We start from the raw sequence: 12,290 nt of genomic DNA, 5'->3' as shown, positions 1-12,290 counted from the left end.
GCTAAATATTTTAAATTGGCGTTACAATTATATTTAATAATAAATTAATAATAATAAACAGCCATGGTCAGATATATTTATGCATTGAATCTTTAATTTCATCTTTATTCATAGCCAAAATGACTGCTCTTTATTACGAGAGCTACTTTTTCGCTCCATTTATGACCTTGTTTTCACATAGTGGACTAGCTGTGGATTTGTGGTGCAGAATCCACACAGCCAATTCACAATATTTCACCGTACAATACATGTGAAGGGGTTCTTTAAAACCCCATTTGCATGTGGTTCCTTAATTTGCACCGAGTTCCTTAGAGCTGTGAGAAATTGATCCGAAAATATGTTAGAAAAATTGGATATTTTTTTATTGCAAAAAGAGTAACCTTTAGGGACTGCAAATAGAATTACATTATTCATTCACCTTATACAGTGCTGTGCAAATTAATTGGGACAAAGCATTTTTTTAAGTAAAATCGTAAGTTGGTTACCGGTCAGTGATGCAAACCAGTTTTAACTGCTTTGAACAGGTGTGAGTGCCTGTTCAAAGCAGTTAAAACTGGTTTGAATCACTGACTGGTAACCAACTTACGCTTTTAGTATGTTGCTTATAAACTGCATTAATATTTCTTGTCTATAGTCAGTAGAACAAGTATCCTTACGGATTTGTATGTTTTTTGTGCAAGTATTAATGTGCAGTTCATAACATTGATGTAATTTAAATATCTTCAAATACACAGTACAATGGAACTGCAGATGGCCCTTATGTTGTTAATAACGGAAAGGATGACATCAGCAAAGTTGCTTTAATTACCAGATACAAAGGACAAAGGTATATTAATTGATTTGTTGTATTTTGTTTGATTTTTATTAATAAAATAAATAATACCTGCAATAACTATACTGGCAATACTCTCACGACTAGTGTAGATTGTCTTATTCCTAATGTCCGAATTATGTAATTTAGTATATAAGCAAAGTCCACAGTGGTCAGTATTGCCAAGGAGGTCTGATTCCTAGTAATCAGTGTCATATTCAGTGTTACCGGAAGGCCATTTCTGAGAAAGATTTAAAAAAAATGTAGAAGTGAGGTGCCGAGGGCAGATCCTGAGAAAGTGTAAAGGAGATAAATGGTATTCGCCTCTGTATACTTTAACATAACTGGTTGTCCAAATGCTTTGTACATGCAAAATAATAAACGCAGCACATTCGCGCCCCCCTCCCCAGGTCCAGCGCTGGCTCTATGTTGCTGCTCTGACATTTGTTTTGGCTGCACATTACCGCTGGGTCCTATCACTAAACTCAGTGGTTATGTTGACGTGAATGTAAATATGTGTATAAGTTGTATTATGTTATTACAATTTATGTGTTTACTGCGTTATTGTCTGAGAACTTTGTGTTCTGGTTGTAGTGTCTTCTGATTTGCAGTGCCAGCCACACTGCAATGCTTGTCAGAGTACCTGGCAGATAATGTAATAGTCTTCTGGCTGGTATCCTGCAGGTACAATCTCCAGCATCGGTAAAAAGTGTTAGGGTGTGTTGCGGATTCTGCTGCAGATCCACAGCGGAATTGGCCCTGTGGATCCACAGCAGTTTCTGCTGCGTTGTACAGTACCCTTTTAATCTATGTAAAATGAAAACCGCAATGCTCACGGTGCAGAATTTTCCACGCGGATTTGCTGCGGTTTCAAATCCACAGCATGTCACTTTGTTCGGATTCCGCAGCGGTTTGGCACCTGTTCCATGACAGGTGTCTAACCGCAGGGAAAAACTAATCTGCAGAAAATCTGCAGATAAACCGCTGGTCTTTTGACCTGCGGATTTACATGTGGATTCAGACCCTTAAGCCCAAGAAAAGCCTAATGCTTATAGGAGTGAGCTTTGTGCCCCTGAATCACTGCTGTGCTGGTAGAAGGAGACAAGTGAGAAATGATTTACTGGCAATGTTTGGTGCCAGAGTGAATGTCTTCACTGCAATTTTATGAGGCACCGGTGAGACCTGGTGTTGGCTAAGAGAAGGAGTGGGTCTAAGCTTGTCCACTGAGCAAAAAAAATCAGTGGATTGGTAGTATATAGTTGATGGAAGGTTCTAGGTGAGAAAACTGAAAATCTAGCATTGACCAAGAGTTTGTGTTAGTGTAACAAAACCTAGGTATCATCCCAGAACTGGTGAGCGGGCCGATGGGAGGGATCTGTGTAGTCATGCATTGTGTTTAAGTGAGGTCAAATCTGAGAGATACAGGTATGTGGACTGTGTAATTAGTTTAGTCCTGAGAGGAAAAGAGTCAGTGAGAGTTGTGTGAAACCTATAGCATTGCGGGAAACTATAATGAGGCCAAAGTTTGACTTAGTGAAAGGGTTAACCATCAAAATCTGTCAGACACTCTCAGACAATCTTGGTGTAACCACCTTGTGGTTGACCAGAACAGAAATAAACAGTCCTTGAAAACACGCTAAAAAGAACTGCAAGGTTGAGATTGTCAGAATTCAAATACTTAGGCCTTAAAGCTTGAGAGATGCAGAATACATCCAAAGAGTAACCGTCATTTTAAGTGTTATTTCATAAATCAATAGTACACATTAAAAAAAAGCAACTTTGTGGTATATTGTAGAAAAATCTTTCTCGGCCAGAATTGATCATTCATTATCAATATTCTCAATTCTGTGGTAAAATCTGTATTCAGTGAAGACAGAAGTTCTCATTACTGAGATAGAGATGGCAGCTGTTATGGATACACTTCTGTCTACATAGAATCTCATCAGTAGCAGCTGCCATCTCCTTTCTCAGTAAAGGGACAGTGGGTCTTCACTGAATACAGATTTTACCTCAGAATTGAGACCTTTGATAAGGAATGATTGGTCCTGGAGGAGACATAAGCACATTTCTCTGAAAAGATATATTGCAAAGTTGCTTATTTTCATGTATACCATTGATTTATGAAATAAAATTTAAAACGACAGTTACTCTTTAGGTTTATTCTACAACCCTCAACCTTATTGCACCACTTTGAGTGTTTGCAAGCATCAGGCATGTGTGTCTCCTTGAATAAAATGAAGACAACAATGGACCATTCTGTAACTTCCTAAGAAGGTGTACACTTCCTGGCCTCTCATGGTATATTCAATGGCCACTTACTCCTAACTAGAAGCATATGCTATAACGTAGGCAATGAGCACTAGCAAATGTGTTACTAAGTATGTGGTGTCTCGTTCATGTTGTACTGCATGAAGAAAACATTTCCCGATAACCCTAGCATATACTATATAGTATCATCAGTTTTGTTTGCTCATCTATTGAAAATAATGCCAATGCCCACAGTAGCCATATATTGGAAACCAATAAAATACATTATACTACAAGGCATCTAGGACATGCTGTCTTGTGGTACAAGCAATTGTAATGCTTAGATGACGTTTCAGTATGCTGCTAGTGGTTTGAACTGGTTTTCTACAATATAGCTATGTATAGAAAAGTGTTTTCCATTGTAAAGGTTTATGACTACTCATCTGACTCAAACTGATTTTTTTCAGCACACTCTCCTTCTGGCAAGATGACTACTGTGATATGATAAATGGGACAGGTATGTGTAATATTGAAATCAAAATCTTAATGTTCACATTTAGTGACAAAACAACAAAAACACCTTAGGACAATTTAGTTAGTGGAGAGGAGAATTCCTTTTGTTTGTCTTGGCATCTCTCCTCTAAAGGCCCTTTTACATTTAGCGATGCACCAGCGATCCAACCAGCGATACGACCCGGTCAGGATCGCTGGTGCATCGCTAAATGATCGCTAGTGAGCTTTCATACAGAAAGATCTCACAGCGATGCAGCAGCGACGCAGCGCACGATACTTACCATTCACACACAGCGATCCTGCGTCCTCCCGCCCGCCTCCACGCGTCGCTGGACGTCACAGCAGGAAGCCCAGCAGGAAGCAGACGATGAGAAATGGAGCCGGACATTCTCGCGCGATCAGCGATGGACAGCGGGGGAGCCGGTCGCTGGTAAGTATCACACATAGCGATATCACTAGCAATATCGCTATAACGTCACAAAACCAGTGACGTTTTAGCGATATTGCTAGCGATATTGCTTAGTGTAAAACCCCCTTTAGAAACGGATTTGCTGTGAACAGCAATGTAAAAAGAAGTGAGACCTCTAGTGGCTGTCACTTTGGGGTGATTTGATGGGATTAAGACATCACTTTTCGTAAACAATGTGATTTGTGCTTTTGTTTTTTAAGTTTTTGCTTTTCTTGCACACATGAGTTGTTTAACCCCTTCACCCCCAAGGGTGGTTTGCACGTTCATGACCGATCCAATTTTTACAATTCTGACCACTGTCCCTTTATGAGGTTATAACTCTGGAACGCTTCAACGGATCTAGGCGATGACTGTTTTCTCGTGACATATTGTACTTCACTTTAGTGGTAAAATTTTTTCGCTATAACTTGCATTTATTTATGAAAAAACAGAAATATGACGAAAATTTTGAAAATTTTGCAATTTTCAAACTTTGAATTTTTATGCCCTTTTAACAGAGAAATATGTGACACAAAATAGTTACTAAATAACATTTCCCACATGTCTACTTTACGTCAGCACAATTTGGGAAACAACATTTTTTTTTTGTTAGGAAGTTATAAGGGTTAAAAGTTGACCAGCGATTTCTAATTTTTACAACAAAACTCACAAAACCTTTTTTTGTAGGGACCACCTCACATTTGAAGTCACTTTGAGAGGTCTAAATGGCAGAAAATACCCAAAAGTGACACCATTCTAAAAACTGCACCCCTGAAGCTACTCAAAACTACATTCAAGAAGATTATTAACCCTTCAGGTGCTTCACATGAGCAGAAGCAATGTGGAAGGAAAAAATGAACATTTAACTTTTTAGTCACAAAAAATATTTAGCAACAATTTTTTTATTTTCCCAAGGGTAACAGGAGAAATTGGACCCCAAAAGTTGTTGTTCAATTTGTCCTGAGTACGCTGATACCCAATATGTGGGGGGACCACTGTTTGGGCACATGGCAGGGCTCAGAAGGGAAGGAGCCCCGTTTGACTTTTTCAACCTAAAATTGGCTGGAAATGAGATCAGACGCCATGTTGCGTTTGACGAGCGTCTGATGTGCCTAAACAGTGGAAACCCCCCACAAGTGACCCCATTTTGGAAACTAGACCCCCTAAGGAACTTATCTAGATGTGTGGGGAGCACTTTGAACCCCCATGGACTTCACAGAAGTTTATAACACTCGGGCGTGAAAATAAAAAATCATATTTTTCCACAAACATGATCATTTAGTCCCCAATATTTTGTTTTTCCAAGGGTAACAGGAGAAATTGGACCCCAAAGGTTGTTGTCAAATTTGTCCTGAGTACGCTGATACCCAATATGTGGGGGGGAACCACTGTTTGGGCACATGGCAGGGCTCAGAAGGGAAGGAGCCCCGTTTGACTTTTTCAACCTAAAATTGGCTGGAATTGAGATCGGACGCCATGTCACGTTTGACGAGCGTCTGATGTGCCTAAACAGTGGAAACCCCCCACAAGTGACCCCATTTTGGAAACTAGACCCCCTAAGGAACTTATCTAGATGTGTGGTGACCACTTTGAACCCCCAAGGGCTTCACAGAAGTTTATAACTCCCGGGCGTGAAAATAAAAATCATATTTTTTCCACAAACATGATCATTTAGTCCCCAATATTTTGTTTCCCAAGGGTAACAGGAGAAATAGGACCCCAAAGGTTGTTGTCAAATTTGTCCTGAGTACACGGATATCCAATATGTGGGGGGGAACCACTGTTTGGGCACATGGCAGGGCTCAGAAGGGAAGGAGCCCCGTTTGACTTTTTCAACCTAAAATTGGCTGGAATTGAGATCGGACGCCATGTCACGTTTGACGAGCGTCTGATGTGCCTAAACAGTGGAAACCCCCCACAAATGACCCCATTTTGGAAACTATACCCCCTAAGGAACTTATCTAGATGTGTGGTGAGCACTTTGAACCCCAAAGTGTTTCACTAAAGATTATAATGCCCGGGCGTGAAAATATAAAATCCTGTTTTGTTCCCACATAAATGATCATTTAGTCCCCAATTTTTAATTTTCCCAAGAGTAACAGGAGAAATTGGACCCCAACAGTTGTTGTCCAATTTGTTCTGAGTACCCTGATACCCCACATGTGGGAGAAAACTACTGTTTGGGCACACGTCAGGGCTCAAAAGGGAAGTAATGACGTTTTGGAAAGCAGACTTTGATGGAATGGTCTGCGGGCGTCATGTTCCATTTGCAGAGCCCTTGATGTTCCTAAACAGTAGAAACCCCCCATAAGTGACCCCATTTTGGAAACTAGACCCCCTAAGGAACTTATCTAGATGTGTGGTGAGCACTTTGAACCCCCAAGTGTTTCACTAAAGATTATAATGCCCGGGTGTGAAAATATAAAATCCTGTTTTGTTCCCACATAAATGATCATTTAGTCCCCAATTTTTAATTTTCCCAAGAGTAACTGGAGAAATTGGACCCCAAAAGTTGTTGTCCAATTTGTTCTGAGTATCCTGATACCCCACATGTGGGAGAAAACTACTGTTTGGGCACACGTCAGGGCTCGAAAGGGAAGTAATGACGTTTTGGAAAGCAGACTTTGATGGAATGGTCTGCGGGCGTCATGTTCCATTTGCAGAGCCCTTGATGTTCCTAAACAGTAGAAACCCCCCATAAGTGACCCCATTTTGGAAACTAGTCCCCCTAAGGAACTTATCTAGATGTGTGGTGAGCACTTTGAACCCCCAAGTGTTTCACTAAAGATTATAATGCCCTAGCGTGAAAATATAAAATCCTGTTTTGTTCCCACATAAATGATCATTTAGTCCCCAATTTTTAATTTTCCCAAGAGTAACAGGAGAAATTGGACCCCAAAAGTCATTGTCCAATTTGTCCTGGGTACTCTGGTACCCCACATGTGGGAAAAAACTGTTTAGGCACACGTCGGGGCTCAAAAGGGAAGTAGTGTTGTTTTGGAATGCAGACTTTGATGTCTGCTGGCGTCATGTTCCGTTTGCAGAGCCCCTGATGTGCCTAAACAGGAAAAAAACTCACATGTGACATCATTTTGGATACTAGACCCCCAAAGAACAAATCTAGATGTGCCCCCAACTAATCTAATGTAAATTAGTAGTGCATGGAGGTGTGGTACAATTGGAAGCAATCCTTCATACACAGGCCAGGTTTTTCAGGGCAGGTGTCGCATTGATAAGTGGTGTCCCTGCGTATTCCTTTTTTGTTACACACTCGACACCTTTTTTGCGGCTTACCTTTTCTTGGGGTTGGCGGGACCACCCCGGGAAAATGCTGACCTGGGACAATACGAGCACCTTCAGTTCCAGAAGTACTGGGGCCCACTCCTTCCTGAGCGCCAAACATCAGGGCCTTAACCACTACCTCATGGAACTCAAGGTACGACGTATCGCTGGGGTATGCACATTGTGACAGCAGGAATGCGTTGAGCATTGCCATTTGGACGATGTGCACGGCCAGCTTTTTATACCACACCTTGGCCTTCCTCAATGCATTGTACGGTTGGAGGAGTTGATCGGAGAGATCAACGCCCCCCCATGTTTTTGTTGTACCCCACTACACATGTCGGTTTGCGGACCTGTGTAGAGGTACCCCGTACAGTGCAGAGGGTACTGCCATCACCGTGTATGGTGGTCAAGAGATGGACATCTCTCTTGTCCTTGTACTTCACCACCAGCAGGTGGTCACTACATTGGGCTCTGCTCTCACTTTTTCGGAGCATCTGCCCAAGTAGCGTCTTCAGGAGGACTCTCTGATTTTTGCGGACAGTACCACAGGCTGCGGTACGTTGCTCAGAGAGGTATTTGTAGAGTGGGATGCTGGTATAAAAGTTATCAGTGTAGAGATGATAACCTTTATCCAGCAGTGGGTGCACCAAATCCCACACAATTTTCCCACTCACTCCCAGGAAAGGAGGACACTCAGGGGGTTCAATCCGGGTGTCCTTCCCTTCGTAAACTCTAAACTTGTGGATGTACCCTGAGGTACTCTTACACAACTTATAGAGTTTGATTCCGTACCTGGCTCTCTTACTGGGCAGGTATTGATGGAATCGCAGCCTTCCCTTGAAGTGAACCAAGGATTCATCCACGCAGATGTCCCTTTGGGGCACGTACACTTCAGCACACTTTTTGTTGAAGTGTTCTATGACCGGCCGAATTATGAAAAGATGGTCAAAGTTGGGGTCATCTCGTGCGGGACACTGTGCATTATCAGTATAATGCAGAAACTTGTGGATGGCCTCAAAATGCGTCCGGGCCATGACCATTCGGAACACTGGAGTGTTGTATAAAATATCAACACTCCAATATTGCCGAATGTCCGGCTTCTTCATTATCCCCATATGGAGGACCAGGCCCCAAAACTGCGTAATTTCAACTGCGTCTACAGGAGACCAGTTTGAAAATGTTGAACGCGGGTTTTGCTCCAAAAATTGACGAGCGTACAAATTAGATTGCTCCACCATGAGGTTAACAAAATCCTCAGAGAAAAAGACTTTGAAAAAGTCAATTTCTGTGAGGCCGGTGGTGTCAAACTTGATTCCTGATTCTGCCACAAAATCAGGAATCAGTGGCTCGTAATTTTCGGGGGGCGAGGTCCATACGGGGAGCACTGGGTCAGCTGCAGGTATGGTGGGCGCTGCCTCATCTGCCCTGGAGCGTCTGCGTGGCGGTTCCGCAGGACCCGAGGAGGAAGATGAGGAGGGGGAAGAGGAAGAAGAAGAGGATGAAGAATCCGAAAAATAAAGAAAAGTCGGATCCTCATCCAAATCGCTATCAGTGTCGGAGGCAAGTATAGCATATGCCTCCTCCATTGAATAGCGCTGTTGGGATGAATTTGATGACATTTTTGTGTAAATATGGTGCTTGGGTGTACACTTTATTGAAAACTGTATGTGTACATAAGGGGGGGAGTGATTGGTGTAAACTTTCTGTAAAGAAAAAGCTGTGGAAAAAAGTCTAAAACAGCAGGCCCTAGCTGATAAGTGTCACTTATCAAAACTAGGCTGCTGGATGTGCGCATGGGGTGGCGCAAAGGGGGGGGTGGAAAAAAAAAAGGAAAATGGCAGGCACAAACTCTGATAAGTGAACTGTGTCACTTATCCAAGTTTTGCAGCTGCGGGATGTGTGTATGGAGGTGGCGCAAAGGTGGCTAAGGAAAAAAAGCGAGCACGAGTGTTGATCGGTGGCGCAAAAGTGGGGTGGAGGGGGGTAAAAATAGGGGGAAGGGGGATGTGGGGATTGGGGTGGATGAAGAGAGACTGGGCAGGGATCAGTTAGGGTTGTAGTTAGGTGGCACAAAGGGGGGTGAAAAAAATGAAAAACGGCAGGCACAAGCTTGGATAAGTGACAAGTGTCACTTATCCAAGTTTTGCGGCTGCGGGATGTGTGTACGGAGGTGGCGCAAAGGGGGCTAAGGAAAAAAGGGAGCACGAGCGTTGATCGGTGAACGGCGTCACCGATCAACGCTCGGCGGCTGCGCACGGAGGTGGCGCAAAAGTGGGGTGGAGGGGGGTAAAAATAGGGGGAAGGGGGATGGGGGGATTAGGGTGGAGGGATGGGGGGGATGAAGATAGATGGGGGGTGAAGATAGATTGGGCAGGGGATCAGGGATCAGGAACACTTACGGTTGGTGGTTTTTTCTTTCTTTTTTTTCTTCTTTCTGCAGGGATTGTGATGCTACAAGCTGTGGCACCACAATACCCAGCACAGGAGCTCTTGCTGCATCCGACCTCACTGCAGGAATCCTCAGCTAGAGTGAGGACCCCTGCAGACAGGTCAGACAGGTCAGAGGCAGGTCAGGGGCAGGTCACAGAGCGGTCACATCGCTGCTGTGACCTGTCATTGGTGGGATCGATGATTACATCGATCCACCAATCCTGATCTGCCTGGTGACCATGGCAACTGCCTAGAATCGGAGCTCACAGCTCCGATTACTAGGCAGGTCATGCCCAGGTCACCAGCAGGGCACAGAGCAGTCACATGGTGACCGCAGCTGTGCCCTGTGGTTGGCGCGATCACCAATCTAATCGATCGCGCCAGCCAGCTCCTGCAGGCCCTGCCTAGGATCGGTGCTAATAAAGCACCGATCCAGGCCGGTACTGGCAGGGCACAGCGGCGATATAGCGCCGCTGTGCACTGCAATTGGCGCGATCGATTAGATCGGCGATCGTGCCAATCCGGGTGCTTTTTGCCAGTGCCTGGCGTTGCTAGGCACCGGCTCTAGGATCGAGTACATCGGTACTCGATCCCAGCCTATGACGTCATTGTTTCAGCCAAGCTGATTGGCTGAAACAATGAGAAACGCTGCGATAGGCTGTTCAGAATTGAACAGCCAATCACAGCGCTCTGGATGCCGGGGGGGAGGGATCGCAGCCCGGGATGACGACGCCATCTTCTGTAAGATGAGATGGCGTCAGAATTTTAATGCGATCACCGCGACTTAAGTCGCGGTATCGCATTAAAGGGCCCGACGTATTATCCCGTCCACGTTCATACGGGCCCGGGTACCGTGGATGGGATAGTACGTCGGATGTCAGGAAGGGGTTAAAGAGTGAAGTCCTTCTAGTAGTATTTCACTCTTGCTAATCCCCATTAGCAAGAGCCCCACTGTGAGATTTCATTTTGTGACACCTGTATATCTTTATGAAATACGCCTTTTTAGTTTTTTTTCCTGATCTTGTTGAAGCCTTAATTTACAGATCAAACATTTGCTTTATGCAATAGATACAGAATGTCATGTAGCATAATTGCAATTTGCATGAATATTCCCCCATCCCCTATAATTTGCCTAACGCCCCCAGAACTAGCTCTTGTCATCACAGATATGAATTTATTTATGATCAACATGAAGCCGTAGGCAATCATGGAAGATGGTCAAGCTTTGTGATTAGTTGGGAGACGGCTTGAAGTTAGAAAATGAATGCAGGCATAGAAAACCTGGCAACGTGCAGAGATTCAGAGGTCTAGGCTTTATTAGCACAAGAGAGTCAGGGGTCTAGGCTTTACTAGCACAAGTGAGTCAGGGGTCTAGGCTTTACTAGCACAAGAGAGTCAGGGGTCTAGGCTTTACTAGCACAAGAGAGTCAGCGGTCTAGGCTTTACTAGCACAAGCGAGTCAGGGGTCTAGGCTTTACTAGCACAAGAGAGTCAGGGGTCTAGGCTTTACAGCACAAGAGAGTCAGGAGTCTAGGCTTTACCAGCACAAGAGAGTCAGGGGTCTAGGCTTTACTAGCACAAGAGAGTCAGGGGTCTAGGCTTTACTAGCACAAGAGAGTCAGGGGTCTAGGCTTTACTAGCACAAGAGAGTCAGGGGTCTAGGCTTTACTAGCACAAGCGACTCAGGGGTCTAGGACTTTACCAGTACATCTGTCTTTGTACAGCTATTGGTAAAGTTCTTACATACTGAGTGGATAGAAATCAATGTCTGTTAGGGCAAGCATTACATTCTTGAGGATTAAAACCATCAAACATTGGATTAAGGGTTTTGATGACAATTTAACATATGCTTTTGATTTTTAAGCAATTACATGTTAAGAGATCTAGATTGCAATTTATATGAAAAATTAAAAATATATTATAGAAGAAACCATTAAATTGTTTGTAAATAACCTAGATTGAAAGCAACGTGAGGAACAGAAGAAACCTTTTTGATAGCATTTACTGTATTTAATGTGTACATTTTTGTGAAACAGATGCAGCTTCTTTTCCTCCATTTGTGGACAAAAAGCTTCGGCTATATTTCTTTTCATCAGAAATCTGCAGGTAAGAAATATAATGTACCTTAATATTTTTGAAGAGGATGTTTAACACAGAACCCATGTGCTGAAGATATAACAACCTATGCACTTTCCATGTGTCGACTGTTGCAGGGAAAACATAATGGCATACAGTACGTCAACAATTCAGATGAGTAATTTGTGTTTACAGTTGTGGCCAAAAGTATTGCCACCCCTGTAATTCTGTCAGATAATACTCAGTTTCTTCCTCTGAAAATGATTGCAAACACAAATTCTTTGGTATTATCTTCATTTAATTTGTCTTAAATGAAAAAACACAAAAGAGAATGAAGCAAAAAGCAAAACATTGATCATTTCACGCAAAACTCCAAAAATGGGCCAGACAAAAGTATTGGCACCCTCAGCCTAATACTTGGTTGCACAACCTTTAGCCAAAATAACTGCGACCAACCGCTTCCGGTAACCATCAATGAGT

General features: G+C 43.3%; 1 protein-coding gene across 1 annotated transcript in view; it reads left to right on the top strand.

Annotated features, from left to right (window-relative positions):
• The window catches only part of CD36 (CD36 molecule (CD36 blood group)), a 58,396-nt gene that overhangs the window by 21,509 nt on the left and 24,597 nt on the right, over positions 1 to 12,290 (top strand). The window contains exons 5-7 of the mRNA XM_073551323.1: positions 735 to 826; positions 3,526 to 3,575; positions 11,771 to 11,840. Coding sequence (XP_073407424.1) covers positions 735 to 826; positions 3,526 to 3,575; positions 11,771 to 11,840 — 212 coding nt within the window. The remainder of the gene's footprint in view (positions 1 to 734; positions 827 to 3,525; positions 3,576 to 11,770; positions 11,841 to 12,290) is intronic.

Source organism: Dendrobates tinctorius, unplaced genomic scaffold (genome assembly GCF_039654945.1).
Source record: "Dendrobates tinctorius isolate UK_male_01 unplaced genomic scaffold, ASM3965494v1 ptg000174l, whole genome shotgun sequence".
NCBI lineage: Eukaryota > Metazoa > Chordata > Amphibia > Anura > Dendrobatidae > Dendrobates > Dendrobates tinctorius.
This window is presented reverse-complemented; position numbering and strand designations above follow the sequence as displayed.